The 13,964-nt window shown below is 53.3% G+C and overlaps 1 protein-coding gene across 1 annotated transcript; it reads left to right on the top strand.

Moving 5' to 3' along the window:
- Window positions 1–6,573: 6,573 nt before the first annotated feature.
- Window positions 6,574–12,094, top strand: NR2E3 (nuclear receptor subfamily 2 group E member 3). Its single transcript, XM_056128803.1, has 8 exons — window positions 6,574–6,655; window positions 6,795–6,921; window positions 7,002–7,105; window positions 7,210–7,443; window positions 7,544–7,701; window positions 8,251–8,497; window positions 8,777–8,882; window positions 11,877–12,094. Exons 1-8 carry the CDS (start codon window positions 6,574–6,576, stop codon window positions 12,007–12,009), a joined length of 1,191 nt encoding a protein of 396 aa, XP_055984778.1. The 3' UTR covers window positions 12,010–12,094.
- Window positions 12,095–13,964: the final 1,870 nt, after the last annotated feature.

The raw sequence follows: 13,964 nt of genomic DNA, 5'->3' as shown, positions 1-13,964 counted from the left end.
TGTCTCTGCTCCTATACCCTCACCTTTCAGCATCCACTCTTCAAATACTGATCTTTGGGACCGGGGCGATAGTGCAGTGATGAGACCACTTACCTTCCACACAACTGGGGTTTGGTTCCCCGAGCCCCACCAGGATAATCCCTGAGTGCAGAGCCAGGAGCACTGCTGGGTATGGCCCCCAAACAAAAACAAACAAAACATTGAAGACAAAGTTGGCAAAACCCTCCATGACATTGAAGCTAATGGTATCTTCAAAGATGCCACGCCACTGGCCGAGCAAGTGAAAACAGAGATAGATAAATGGGACTATCTTAAACTAAGAAGCTTCTGCACCTCCAAAGAAACAGTGACCAAAATACAAAGACAGTCTACAGAATGGGAAAGGATATTCGCCCAATACACATACAACAAGGGGTTGATATCAAGGATACATAAAGTACTAGTTGAACTCCACAAGAAGAAAACATCCAACCCAATCCAAAAATGGGTCGAAGAAATGAACAGAAACTTTCTCAAAGAAGAAATCCAAATGGCAAAAAAGCACACGAGAAAATGTTCTACATTATTAATTATCAGGGAGATGCAGATCAAAACCACAATGAGATACCATCTCACACCTCAGAGACTGGCCCATGTCCAGAAGAACAAAAGCAACCGATGCTGGCACGGATGTGGCGAGAAAGGGACACTGTTTCACTGTTGGTGGGAATGTCGACTGGTTCAGCCTTTCTGGAAAACAGTATGGACGATTCTCAAAAAATTAGAAATTGAGCTCCCATTTGACCCAGCAATACCACTCCTGGGAATATATCCCAGAGAGGCAAAAATGTATAGTCGAAGTGACATCTGCACTTGTTTGTTCATTGCAGCCCTCTTTACAATAGCCAGAAACTGGAAGAAACCTGAATGCCCAAGAACAGATGACTGGTTAAAGAAACTTTGGTACATCTACACAATGGAGTACTATGTAGCTGTTAGAAAAGATGAAGTCATGAAATTTATATACAAGTGGTACAACATGGAAAGTATCATGCTAAGCGAAATGAGTCAGAAAGAGAGGGATAGACATAGAAAGATTGCATTCATCTGGGGAATATAAAGAAACAAAATATGAGATTAATACCCAAGAATAGCTGAGATCAACACCAGGAGGATTACTCCATAGCTTAGAGGCCAGCCAGGCATTCTAGGGGAAAGGGCAGCTCAGATAGAGAAGGGAGCACCAAATAAAGGGTGTTTGGAGGATCCTCCCAGGAGGGGAGATGCATGTTGAAAGTAGACTATGGACTGAACATGTTTGCCACTCAAAGCCTCTTTTGCAGACCACAACACTCAAAAGGAGAGAGAGAACACAAGGGATTGCCCTGCCACAGAGGCAGGGTGAGATGGGAGGGATGGGGGTGGGAGGGGTATTATCCATGGTGGTGGAAAATGGGCACTGGTGGAGGGATGGGTATTTGATCATTGTATAATCGAAACCCAAGCACAAAAAAATTGTAAATCTACAACTGTACCTCATGGTGTTTCACTAAAAATAAAAAAAAAGAAAAAGAAAAAAGAAAAACAAAAAAACTTTGTTGATCTTCGCTGTAGATTTTTTTTTTTTTAAGAGCAAATTCAAGGCATGGGCTCCGGATTAGGACTACTCTTTTGTGTAGACAGCTCATCTGCATGACTGCCCACCCCATGCTGGCCCCACAGACTGCCAAGAGCCCGGCCCAGAGTACAGTGTGGGGTGGCAGGGGTGCAGCCCAGCCTGCAGAGGGGCAGGCACCATTAGCCTGGGGCTCCCAAATCCATCTTGGGAATAGAGCTCTGAGCAGATACATTTCCTAAAAGTCCTTCTGAAGAAAGCCTCTTCTTATCTGTGGAGAAGCACATTTCATTTTAATGAACGAAGCATATCAAGAAGGTCAGAAAGCACAACTCACTTCAGTACCAGGAGCCAGGGAAGAGGACATGCCACCTGTCCCCACGAACACAACTCAGGAACAGTCAAAGTGGCTCTCAGCCCTTGCAGCTGTCAGAGCTGCCTGGGTCTTCGGGAAATGCTTCTCTGTGCCAGTCCTGAACTTTGCAATCCTGGCTCCTTTGCCATCAGCAGGTAGTTGCATTCTCACCATGCACACACTACACCAGCACACACATGTCCGTCTGCTCTGTTCCACGCGGAGACACACAGGCACACACCTCCCAGGGGTTGTGATGATGAACCGGGGGATGGCTGCCCCAGTGGTAGAATTTATAAAATATTTCTGTGCTGCTTCTCCAGGGGTGCCCATCTCGCCCTCCCATCCAGCCCCCAGAGATCCCCCAGGGTCCAGCACTGGAGGAGAGGAAGGGGGCACCCAGCACCAGCTCCCACCTCAGGCTGCTGCTGTTCTACTGAGCGGGGCGCAGGCAGGATGGGCTGTTGGAGCCGAAGGTGGGGGCTTCCCTTCAGAGACCCCCGCTGTTTCTCCACCAACAGTCCCCGTGGACTACTGGAGCATGTTGATGCAAACTTCCTTCTTGCTAAATTTTTACCTAGTTTTAATTTGTTAAAATACCTGTGCTTTTCAAAGTTACTCAGAGTCCGTCTGGGGCAGTGTTCCAGCAGCAGGTCCGGTGGGTTGGGGGAGACACGTCAGCTTCCCTCCATGGGCAACCGGCACGTGCTCATCATCACGCACTACCCGGGAAATCCAAATCAAGACAAGATTATCTCATGCTGCTGAGAATGGTATGCATCAGAACTCCTGGGAATGATCTCTGTCAGTGGAACGTGGCGGCGGGAATGCTGGCGGGAATGTGGTCAGGTTCAGGCCCTGTGGGTTTAGGCTCTGAAAGGAGAAAGGGGTCTTGAGCTTTAGAAGGGGGTCTTGTGCTTCAGGAGGGGGTCTCAGGCTTTAGGAAGGCGTCTCTGGCTTTAGGAGCAGGTCTCTGACTTTAGGGGCGTCTCTGGCTTTAGAGGAGTCTCTGGCTTTAGGAGTGGGTCTCTGGCTTTGGTGGGGGGGGTCTCCGGCAGATTTGCAGTGTCTTTTCAGCACAGACCTGGGCCTTTCCCCTGGGGAGGAACCCCGAGGCCGCCCAGCCTGCATGGGACCCAGCCCACTGCTCCCCACACCCCACCTCACATAGTGTTTCCTGCACCCCCGGAGCCCCGCCTCATCACTGCCCATTCTTGGAGAGGGTCGGATGCAGTGCAGGCCCTGGAGAATGTTCTGGAGGGCAGACCTCCCAGGTGCCGCAGAGAGGGGCTCACCCCAAGCAGGGGCCCTGCCAGGAGAGTGCACATGCCCCACTGTGGGTGCAGCCGCCCGCAGGGCCACCCTGCTCCCCGGGCAAGGAGTGTGCGACTGTGACAGGTTGGGGACAGGAGGCCAGGCCTTTGTTCTGCACCCCCTGCTCCAGGGTTCTGGGAGCTGCTGAGCTGTCCTGGCGGGAATCACCGTATTAGTGACAAAGTGACCTCTGGGTCAGCACATTCAAGGCTTTGGGCTGGGTAATCCTTTGGCGTCTGCCCTGGCAGCTGGCCGTCACAGATCGGGAGAGACCCTGGAGGTGTTCTGTCCACCTGTAAGGTCACCGCTCAGCTGGGCCTATCCCTCTGGCAGGGAGAGGAGAGGAGCTGGGTTGAGATAAGACTTGGGTGGACGCCCAAACTCCTGTCTCCACCACCCTCACGGCTGTGTGACCCGAGCAAACTGCTGAACCTCTCTGGGCCCATTGCCATATCTGACAAGCTCCTCAGAAACTGTGTGTGTGGGTGGTGGAGTGGGGGCAATGTGTGTGTGTGTGTGGGGTGTGTGTGTGTGTGTGTGTGGTGTGGTGTGTCGTATGGTGTGTGTGTGGTATGTATGTGGTGTGTGTGGTGTGGTGTGCTGTGTGTGGTGTGTGTGGCGTGTGTGCTGTGTGGTGTGCTGTGTGTGGTGTATGTGGCGTGTGTGTTGTGTGGTGTGTGGTGTGATGTGTGAGTGGCGTGTGTGTTGTGTGGTGTGTGTATGGTGTGATGTATGTATGGTGTGGTGTGTGTGTGTTGTGTGGTGTGTGGTGGGTATGGTATATGTGTGTGTTGTGTGTGTGTTTGGTGGTGTGTGGTGTGATGTGTGAGTGGTGTGTGGTATGTGTTGTGGTGTATGTGAGTTGTGTGTAGTGTGTGTGTTGTGGTGTGCTGTGATGTGTGTGAGTGGTGTGGTGTGTGTGTGATGTATGTGAGTGGTGTGGTGTGTATGTGTGCTTGTGTGTGTGTGTGTGTAGGGGGGTAGTCTGCAGACCACCTGCAGGCATTTGTGTAGGCTCCGGTCTCACAGACTTTCTCTTGCGTGAGGGGCCAGGCTCTGGGCTGGGCAGTGTTAGGGGAGGTTCACAGTGCCCGGCCTGCCACGCAGGGCTGTGCCCTTCACAGGTGGCCCTGGCCGAGACCCCTCCTTGAGTCTCCCTCAGCCTGGCCCCCAACAGTGCCGTGGGCCTAGGTTCCTGGTCAGGGAACTTCAGCCCCTCGGCTCCAGCCCCCGCCAGCAGCCCTGCTCCGGAGGTCCCTCAGCCAGGGCTCTGCACCGCGGGAGCCCAGAGAGCAGGAGCACCTGTGACCAGCACAGGATAGGAGCATCTGCAGGGCACCCCAGGCTGGCCATGCAGAGATCCAGGAGGGAGACGGGCTGGGGCGAGGGGGCTGCCTCGCGCTCATGGAGAGAGATGCTCTTGGCTTCAGAGTCTGGCCGCTGTGGGGTCCTCACGGCTGTGCCCGGCAGGGGTGGGGGGAGGTGAGGACAGGGGCAGAGGCGGTTTAGACGGAGGCCTCGCTCTCCTGAGGCCCCAGAAAGCAGATTACCCCACAAAGCTGACTTTCCAAATCCCTAATAGTGCTTCCCTGGCAGCCTGCGGGTTACCCTCCTGACGTCACAGCGCGCCCCCGCCGGGTCCTTAACTCTTCCTTCCAGAAGGTGGGCGAGGTTCCTGCCCCCCCCCCCACCCCCACCGGCTGGGATTCTAACCAGGCTGGCTGGGGCCAGGGTTGTCCCCAGACCCGATCAGCTATCTACTCAACCAGCAAGCACTGCAGCATGGGCAGAAGGCGGGGAAGAAAAGGCCCTTTCCTCAGTTTCTCCTGCCAACTCAATCCCCTATTATTTCCATTATTATTATTCCATTCTTCCCCAATCACATACTCCCACAAAAACCAAGAGATACTCCATTCTTGATTCCAGGCAGAGTCTGGCAAACTCCCCGTGGCGCACCAAATATGCCAAATACCAGTAACAATGATGGGTCTCATTCTCCTAAAAAGCCTTGAATATAATCTCAGGGCTAGGATGAAAGAGACGTTACTGGGGCCTGCTCGAGGCAATCGACGATTAACAGGATGATGAATGAATGAATGAATTCTTCCCCATTATTCCCCTTTCTCTGCTCTATCTGTGTGAGATAGAGATTGCCTAGTTCTGAGGTAAAGTGTGCTATCCTGGCATCCAGGTGCGTCCTGGCGGGCTCAGGGATAGAGCTGGGACTCGAGCCTGCAGCAGCCCCACTCACCTGACTGCCTCGGGGGGCAGGAGGGGAGTGCCAAGGAGGGGCACTAGGCTTTTCTCCCTGCCATGCTCTGAGCAGCCCTCCTAGGATGGTGGGGCCACATCCTAGAGGGTTTGGGGACTGCCACCAGCAGTCCCCAACTCAACCACCAACTCAGGCACAGGGGCTGCAGGCACAGCCCCTGAGTCAGAGAATGTCAGTCTGAAAGAGGCCTCCCGCCTGCGCTCGGTCAGAGTAGGCCCAGGAGGATGAGGTCACCTGCGGGCCAGGCCTCATCTAGGAAATGAACTCTCTAGTGTGGTCCTAACCCTGGCCCCTGAGTAGAGGCTTCTTGGGGGTCTGGATGAGAAGTAGTAGGCAGAGCTGGACCTCCCAGAGCCCAGAGTGAGCAACACACAGCCCAGACACACATGTGCACACACGGCCCAGACACATGTCTGTGCACACACAGCCCAGACACACATGTGAGCACACACAGCCCAAACACACATGTGCACCACACAGCCCAGACACACATGTGTGCATATACACAGCCCAGACACATGTGTGCACACAACCCAGACACATGTGTGCACACACGGCCCAGATACACCTGTGCACACAGCTCAGATGTTCATGTGCACACACACACACACACACACACACAACCCAGATACACATGGGCATGCACCATGTACTTAAGGAATGTTTCCTTCAAGGTTTCCCTCAAGGTGCCAGGTGGTGAGCACCAGACCTCAGGGTGCCGGCTGCTGGGGAGGGGCCCCTGGTAACTGCAGGTGGGGGGTGGGGTGGGGAGGGGAGTGGGTGATCCCCTGTGGAGACAGTAAAGATTAAAAGGATCATAAGCCGTCTCAGCGCTGTTCCGGGACAAAGCTGGAGCTTCCAGCCAGAGCTCAGAAGACAGAGGAAAGAAGAGAGCCGGGAGCACAGCGCAGAGAGCCAGGATCACGGTGCAGAGGGAGGCAGGCAGGGACCAGCCCCCGGGCTCCCCAGGACGCTTTCCTCGGGTGGGAGGCTGTGCTGGACTGCCCATCACCGACCTCCAGCGCCTCACCTGCCAGCATGGCTGCAGCAGCGCCGGCCACACCCACCGTGTCTAGGAGGGAGTCTCCTGGCAGGTGGGACCCGGGGGAGGACCCCACAGGTATGACCGGACTGTCGGGTGGCAAAGTGTGGGCTGGAGGTGTGTGGGATGGGGGAGGGAGGGAGAGCAGTTGGGGAGAGAGACTGTGCGGGGACCCGAGGGGCAGCTGTGGGCCGCTGGTGACCTGCCGCTGGCGCAGGCCGGGGCCCCTCGCTGCAGTGCCTGGTGTGTGGGGACAGCAGCAGCGGGAAGCACTATGGCGTGTACGCCTGCAACGGCTGCAGCGGCTTCTTCAAGAGGAGCGTGCGGCGGAGGCTGGTCTACAGGTGAGGCTGGTGGACCTGCAGCCCAGAGGACGCTGGGAGAGGCAGAGCTGAGGGCACTGACCTTAGTGCCCTGCCTGCAGGTGCCAGGTGGGGGCTGGGCTCTGCACCGTGGACAAGGCCCACCGGAACCAGTGCCAGGCCTGCCGGCTGAAAAAGTGCCTGCAGGCGGGCATGAACCAGGACGGTGAGTCAGGTCCCAGCCCAGCAGAGGGATGGGGGAGTGGGGGGGGGGGCATTGCTGGTGGTGGCCGTCCTGACCCTTGCCTGACCCTTGCTGTTCCCCACCAGCCGTGCAGAACGAGCGCCAGCCCCGAAGTCTGGCCCAGGCCCGCCCAGACGGCCCTGTGGCACCGCCCGAGCTGGGCCGGGAACTCCTGCTGATTCCCCCGGCTGCCCCGGGCCCCAGTCCTCGGGGCGAACCCCCCGTTTCTGCACCCAGAGCCCTGGCACCTTCCAGCCAGCGCCACTTCACAGCCAGCCTGATCTCGGGGGAAACTGGGGCAAAGCTGGAGCCAGAAGATGGTGAGTGGGAGAAAGGTGGGTCCCCCCAGCCTCAGGGAGGCTGCATCCCCCAGGGGGCCCTGAGCAGCCTGACCGACACCCCCACTGCTGCTCCCCACAGCTGACGAGAACATCGACGTCACCAGCCACGAGCCCGAGCTCTGTGCCTCGCCGTGTGGCCTGGACAGCACCCACGAGACGTCAGCCCAGCTGCTCTTCATGGTCGTCAAGTGGGCCAAGAGCCTGCCGGTGTTCCCCAGCCTGCCCTTCAGGGACCAGGTGCGGGGCTGCTCCCTGTGCAGGGGAGGGGGTGCACGGGGCCGTGGCTGGGTCAGCGGTGCTCCAGGGGCAGCGATGGTGGAGATGCTTCTGCAGAGAGGCTCAGAGGCTTCTTTCCTCCCGGACCAACACCTGCATGTGATGGAAGCAGGGTGGGGGGCTCTGGGCTCCCCCACAGCCAAGACCTCTGACTTCCGGCCGGGAGCATCTTCCAGTTCATCCGCCCAGCTCACATGCTGCATGCAGGCAGGCAGTGAGCAGCCAGGACGTCAGCCTGGGTCTCCTCAGTGCGCGGTGCCCTTGAGCTGGGGGCGTTCCAGGCTGCCCACTTGCTCTGGTCCAGCTGCAGCTCCGATGAACCCCACTGCATGGCTGGGCCCCTCAGCAGCTGGGCCAGAAGGCGCCAGATGCCAGAACTCTGAGCCTGACGCCTGTCAGGAGATTCTGGCATCAGGGTGAGCCCTTCCCTCCCACGTGCCCATCGTGTGGGCCCGTGGCGGGGGCTGAGCCAGAGATGCCGCTCATGGGCTGACTGTCTGTGCCACACAGGTCATCCTGCTGGAGGAGGCATGGAGTGAACTCTTCCTCCTTGGGGCCATTCAGTGGTCCCTGCCTCTGGACAGCTGCCCCCTGCTCGGCCCCCCACAAGCCTCAGCCACTGGCAGCTCCCAGGGCCGACTGGGGCTGGCCAGCACAGACGCCCGCACGCTGCAGGAAATCATCTCCCGGTTCCGGGCACTGGCGGTGGACCCCACTGAGTTCGCCTGCATGAAGGCGCTGGTTCTCTTCAAACCAGGTGATGATGCTCAGAGAAGAGATGGGGAAAATAGAGCCAGAAATTCCTTCTGGGGTTCCCCTGCTTCCCCTGTGTTGCCATGACAGTGGAGCGAGGAGCCTCTGACCGGCCTCACTCGCAGGCCAGTGCTCTCTCCTTTGAGTCTGGACTGTGACTTCCTTCAGCTTGTCACCATCCACCCACCCCCACTGCCCAGAGCCTCGGATGTGTGCAGGTGTTTGCCCCTGGGCATGGGTCTAGAGGGCTGCAGAAGAGCTCACTCGAGCTGCTTCTCCCCAGAAACTCGGGGCCTGAAGGATCCTGAGCACGTGGAGGCCTTACAGGACCAGTCCCAAGTGATGCTGAGTCAGCACAGCAAGGCTCACCACCCCAGCCAGCCCGTCAGGCGAGCGCTCCGACCTGCTGCACCCCAATTGTGCTGTCTTCACTCCATCTCCCCGCACCCCAAACCTTCCCATCTTCACCCCATATCCCAAACCTCCCCATCTTCACCCCACCTCCTTGTACCCCAAACATTCCCATCTTCACCCCACCTCCCCACACCCCAAACCATCCCATTTTACCCCACACCCCAAACCTTCCAATCTTCACCCCACACGCCAAATCTTCCCATCTTCACCCCACTCCCTGCACTCCAAACCTTCCCATTTTCACCCCCTGCCTCCCAACACCCTCCAGTGTCTCTGACACTATTGCAAGGCTGTGCACATTTGGCAGGACAAGGGTCTCAGCTCACCCAGCACAGACCCAACACCTGCTATGTGCCAGGCCCTGAAAATGAGGTCCCCAAATGTACCAAAGACAAAGTTGCTCCTTCCAGGGGCCCGGCACTGAGAGCACCGAGAGTGGTGTGCGTTTGTCACAGAGTTGAGTGGGGGCACTGTGGGTGGGGGTGAGACCAGCTGAGAAGGACTTGGTGGGAGGAGGCAGGGCCAGTGGTGAGAGGACACACAGATCTAAAGAGGAGACTGTCATTTAAAAAAAAGTCTTGGTTAAATTAACAACTACCCCTCCTTAGCTTGGGGGGGGGGGGATTAGTTGTTGTTAATAACATGGGGAGGATCACATCTGGCAGTGCTCAGGGTTTACTCCTAGATATGTGTCAGGGATCGCTTCTGGAAAGGCTCTGGGGATCCTCTAGGGTGCCAGGGATCAAATCCAGGTTGGCCTTGCCCCATTACTAAGAGATCATCATTGGCAGTTGGGGGGATCTCCAGGGCTCTGAGCATGGGAACCCATGAAGGTGTGACAGGTGTGACTTCGCAGTGATTGGGGCCCTGCAGATTGGTGCCTCTTCTGGGTGCGGGAGAACAGACATGAGCCACTCTGGAGTTGGAATGGGTCAGGCATGGCACTTGGGTTAATGTCAGGAGCAAGGGAAGAGAAGTTATTAAGAGATGAGATACTCCAGAAGTGGGAGGGGTGTCATGAGAAACTGTCTCTGAAGGACATGATAAGGTCCATGGATGGTGCAGAAGGAAAGCGCATAGGCTTAAGTCACGGTCTTGGTCCTCCCGTTGTTCATCGATTTGCTCGAGCGGGCCCAGTAACATCTCCACCGTGAGACTTGTTACTGTGTTTGGCATATTGAATATGTCATGGGTAGCTTGCCAGGCTCTGCCATGCAGGCGAGATACTCTTGGTAGCTTGCTGGGCTCTCCGAGAGGGGCGGAGGAATCGAACTCGGGTCAGCCATATTGGCTGCGTGCAAGGCAAACGCCCTACCGCTGTGCTATCGCTCCAGCCCAGCTTAAGTCAGGCATGTGGAAAATGATCCAGCTCCTGTGGGGGACAGTAGGCTGAAAGTGTGGCAGGGAGGACTGTGGACAGGACCATATTCAGGACTGCCCACCTTGATCCAACACTACAGATATCATGGAGTTTGGGCAAGGCTAAACTAGCTGAACCCAATACCAACTAGCCATATTACACCCTATAGTCTGCATACTTTGGGCCTCCTAGAAGTTTCTTTTCATAGAAGTGAGATAATATGGACATCTTCAAATCACCTCTAATCAAAGAAATGGCCCTAAAAAGATGAATCAAAATGTGCATGGACTATACTGTGTTGCCCAGAAAGATTTCAGCTGCTCCTGAGTAGACAGAGAATAACTCCTGTCTCGGACTCGACATGGCCATCAGAGCCACTCACATTTCAGCAATCACCCCAGGCCAAGTTTCTGTGGGGATCAGCTTCCAGAAATGCCCAATTTCAAAATACTGATTAGCTGAGATTTCCCATGGCACTTCTATAGCAGTTCACTATCAACCTTGAGTAGAACTGAGGACTGAGCATGCTCTTGGCTTGACTCAGTCTGTGGTTTCTGTTTTTAGATACAACAATACCCAAGGAAAAGTGTTGAGTTCTGTCATGATGAATGCAGACCTTGGAACCAAGTTCTATGGTCGAATACAGTCCTTAGTAGAATTTACTTTTCTTCCTTTCATTAGCTCTACAATCTTTTTATGATCTACTTTATTCTTTTAAAGGGCTGGACGTGACCCACTAAATTCAAGTTCAGAGGTACTGAAATTTAGAGAGACTTCTTGAGATGTCATGGGCCAATTTCTGAAGCTTGAATAACTCTTTTTCATTATAGTGACTTCTTCCTGGTCGAGGGAGGGGCGCACCCCTGCTTGAGAGCTACTTGGCACTCACGAGAAAGCTGGCCTTAGAGTGCAAAGACCTGCAGATAATAGAAGGGGGGGGGGGTAAGGGGAAGCTCATCTCCATGCAGGAAACTGAGCATAGAGCCACTCACTTTAGACTGAACTTGACATTGGGTGCTGACCCCAGCTATCGGCCCCTTGCCGTGGGAAGGGCTGATTCCCATAACAGATTCTTGGAATTCCACCATCCAGCTCTCTGCACTGGGATCTCTGCCCTGGCAAGTGTTTTTTTTTTTTTTTAAACTAAAATACTTCTATGGGTGAGTATCTCTGCTACAAAAATTATGCTTTATTTTTACAAAGCTGTTCAGGATTGTATTTCAGTCATACAGTATTCCAACAGTCATCATATTTACACGAATGCCTATGCCACTAAATCCTTGAGTTAGCTTACAGTGGGAAATTCATATTCACACATAGCATGGAGATGATCATCATCACACATATCAATATTTCTAATATAATAATTCACTTTATGAAATTTAGACATAATCTACTATTTGTGATGCCCTCCTATGGGAGTGATGGGGATCCTGGTGGGCAGTCACCCCCACTAATACATTGGTCTTACCATGAAATCCCTCCTCTCTCCCCCCAGGAACCTCTTACCAACCCTCATCCTTCCCTGCCCTCCCCACAGGGCTGTAGCCCCAGCATCCATACTGAGGAGCTGACCATGAGTGGATGGTGTCCTCTCTCTCCTGCCCAGGTTTGGGAAGTTGCTCCTGCTCCTCCCCTCTTTGAGGTTTATCACGTCTGAGCGCATTGAGCACCTCTTCTTCCGCAAGACCATAGGGAATACTCCAATGGAGAAGCTCCTTTGTGACATGTTCAAAAACTGAAAACGGAAGTGAAGTGGGCAGAGCCACTTTAGAGAACTATACTGAAGCTAAGCAGTTATCTATCCTTTAACCCGGCCAGAAAGGCCACTGGTAGGTTTGTGCACCCATCTGAAATGCCCTCCAAATGTATTTTATAATTACATTGACAGTAAATTGAACAAACTGTTGTATATTCTGATAAGGGAAAGCAGCAATAAAAAAAAAATGAGCTATCAATACATGTAACCACCTGGCTCAATCTCACAGACAAGAAAGCTGAGCAAAAGCAGGCAGTCCAGTGCTGCTTGTACAAAGTCCAACATGAACCCAGGATGCTGGAAGTTGGAATAGGGGTTATCTCTGGGTGGGGAAAATGGGAGGGACCCCCAGGAAGCTTCTGATATGCTTGAAATATTTTTTTTCCTGATTGGATGATGGTCTCACAAGTTATTTCTTAAGAATTGAGCTGTGCTCTTAGGATCTGTGTACTTTATTGTGTGAGATGTCGGTAACAAAAGGAACAAACCAAACCAGGACAAAGGATGTGAGCCCCAGGCTCTTGCGGAGGGACCCAAAGGAATGAGCACGGGGCTCTCTCAAGTCCATGTGTAACAGACTGAGTTCAGGTGTAGGATATTCAAACTCGGTGTTCAGACGCCTATAGGAGTCTCCCAGCATCCCTCAGGGGGTGTCCCACCACCCCATGGCTTCTCTCAACTCTTCCATTTCCTTCCTCACCTCTCCATCTCCCAGCTCAAACACAAGAGACTCATCATCTTTTTCAGTGACAGACACTGAAGGTGTAGGAAAAAGAAGTAAAAAGAAGTTAACATGGCGGTGTCTTGGTGTCTTTATAAACAGATAATGAGCTGAGTGCAGAAGGTGCAAATTACTTAATCCACTTGACTTAATCCCCTTCACTCTGGTGAAGGAATGTTTTTCATTTACGACCAAAAGACCTAGGACCTTGGTGCGGCTCTACCAAGCCTGATTTAAGTTTGGCCATCACCCCTTCAGCCCTGGAATCAACTGAACAATTCTGTAGCATCTTTTGTTTTCAAAGAAGAAATGAGCTAAGTTTAGAAGGAAAATATGTGAGAAACGTGAGCTCCTGAGTCTGTGTATGAATTCTGGTTCCCAGAGAGGCAAGCAGTAAATACTGCCCAGCCTAAGCCCTTTCCACTACAACATTTCAAAATCTTCTAAAAACATCAGCTTCGCCTTAGTTATCCACATCACTTAATGCCAATGAAGCCATTATAGTACTCAAATCCCTACCAAAACTTTTCTCCATTCAAGGCCTATACTTAGCACAGGCATGTTTAGCAATAAACATCATTGAAATATGACCACACAGGATGATTAACCTATCATCTTATGACCTTACTTTTGAGAAAGTTAACTGCAAAGGCAGTCTGTCGGCCCAAGATCACTGACTAGTCTCTGGGATGTGTGAGCATAGCAATTCTACACTGGGAGAGACTGCTTAGGAATTTCAGGAAGTCTTGGATAATTTGGAGAGGTGCATAGATTGCCTGCTGTTAACTCAGCAACAATACCACAGCCCAGCAGCCCTCTCAGTCCTTAGGTCCTTAACTACATTTCCAAGAATCCCCCTTTCTGAGGCTCTGCCCAAGGAAAAAGGCACTCACATGAAATTTGGAGGGTAAAAAAGATGTACATACTTTGGGAGGTAGCTGCAGCCAGGTCCGTCAGAAGATGGTAGATTTCATAGTACCCTCCTAAACTCCTCAGGCCTGTAGTAGTTTCAAGCAAGCTCTCCAGAGGAGGTGTTTTTTTTTAAATTTTTTTAAGTGAAGCAAGTTTTCATGGAAAGAAATGTACTTGGATGCAAGGGAAAAGAGAAGAATACGTGTTCAAGAAAGTAGACATGTGGGCTTGAAAAGCACGCCAGAACTGTAAGAACTTTTGGCCGAGATCCTTGTTGATCTATCTGACCTACTGTGGGAGTTTTC

The sequence above is a fragment of the Sorex fumeus genome, unplaced genomic scaffold (genome assembly GCF_029834395.1).
Source record: "Sorex fumeus unplaced genomic scaffold, SorFum_2.1 ptg000067l, whole genome shotgun sequence".
NCBI lineage: Eukaryota > Metazoa > Chordata > Mammalia > Eulipotyphla > Soricidae > Sorex > Sorex fumeus.
This window is presented reverse-complemented; position numbering and strand designations above follow the sequence as displayed.

What these genes read in the sequence shown, in the direction of transcription:
- NR2E3 (XM_056128803.1), top strand. Translation starts at nt 6,574, where the DNA reads ATGGCTGCAGCAGCGCCGGCCACACCCACCGTGTCTAGGAGGGAGTCT. An exon ending in AAAGCTGGAGCCAGAAGATG is followed by an intron (nt 7,444 to 7,543) that starts GTGAGTGGGAGA and finishes TGCTCCCCACAG; the next exon opens with CTGACGAGAACATCGACGTC. An exon ending in GCTGGTTCTCTTCAAACCAG is followed by an intron (nt 8,498 to 8,776) that starts GTGATGATGCTC and finishes GCTTCTCCCCAG; the next exon opens with AAACTCGGGGCCTGAAGGAT.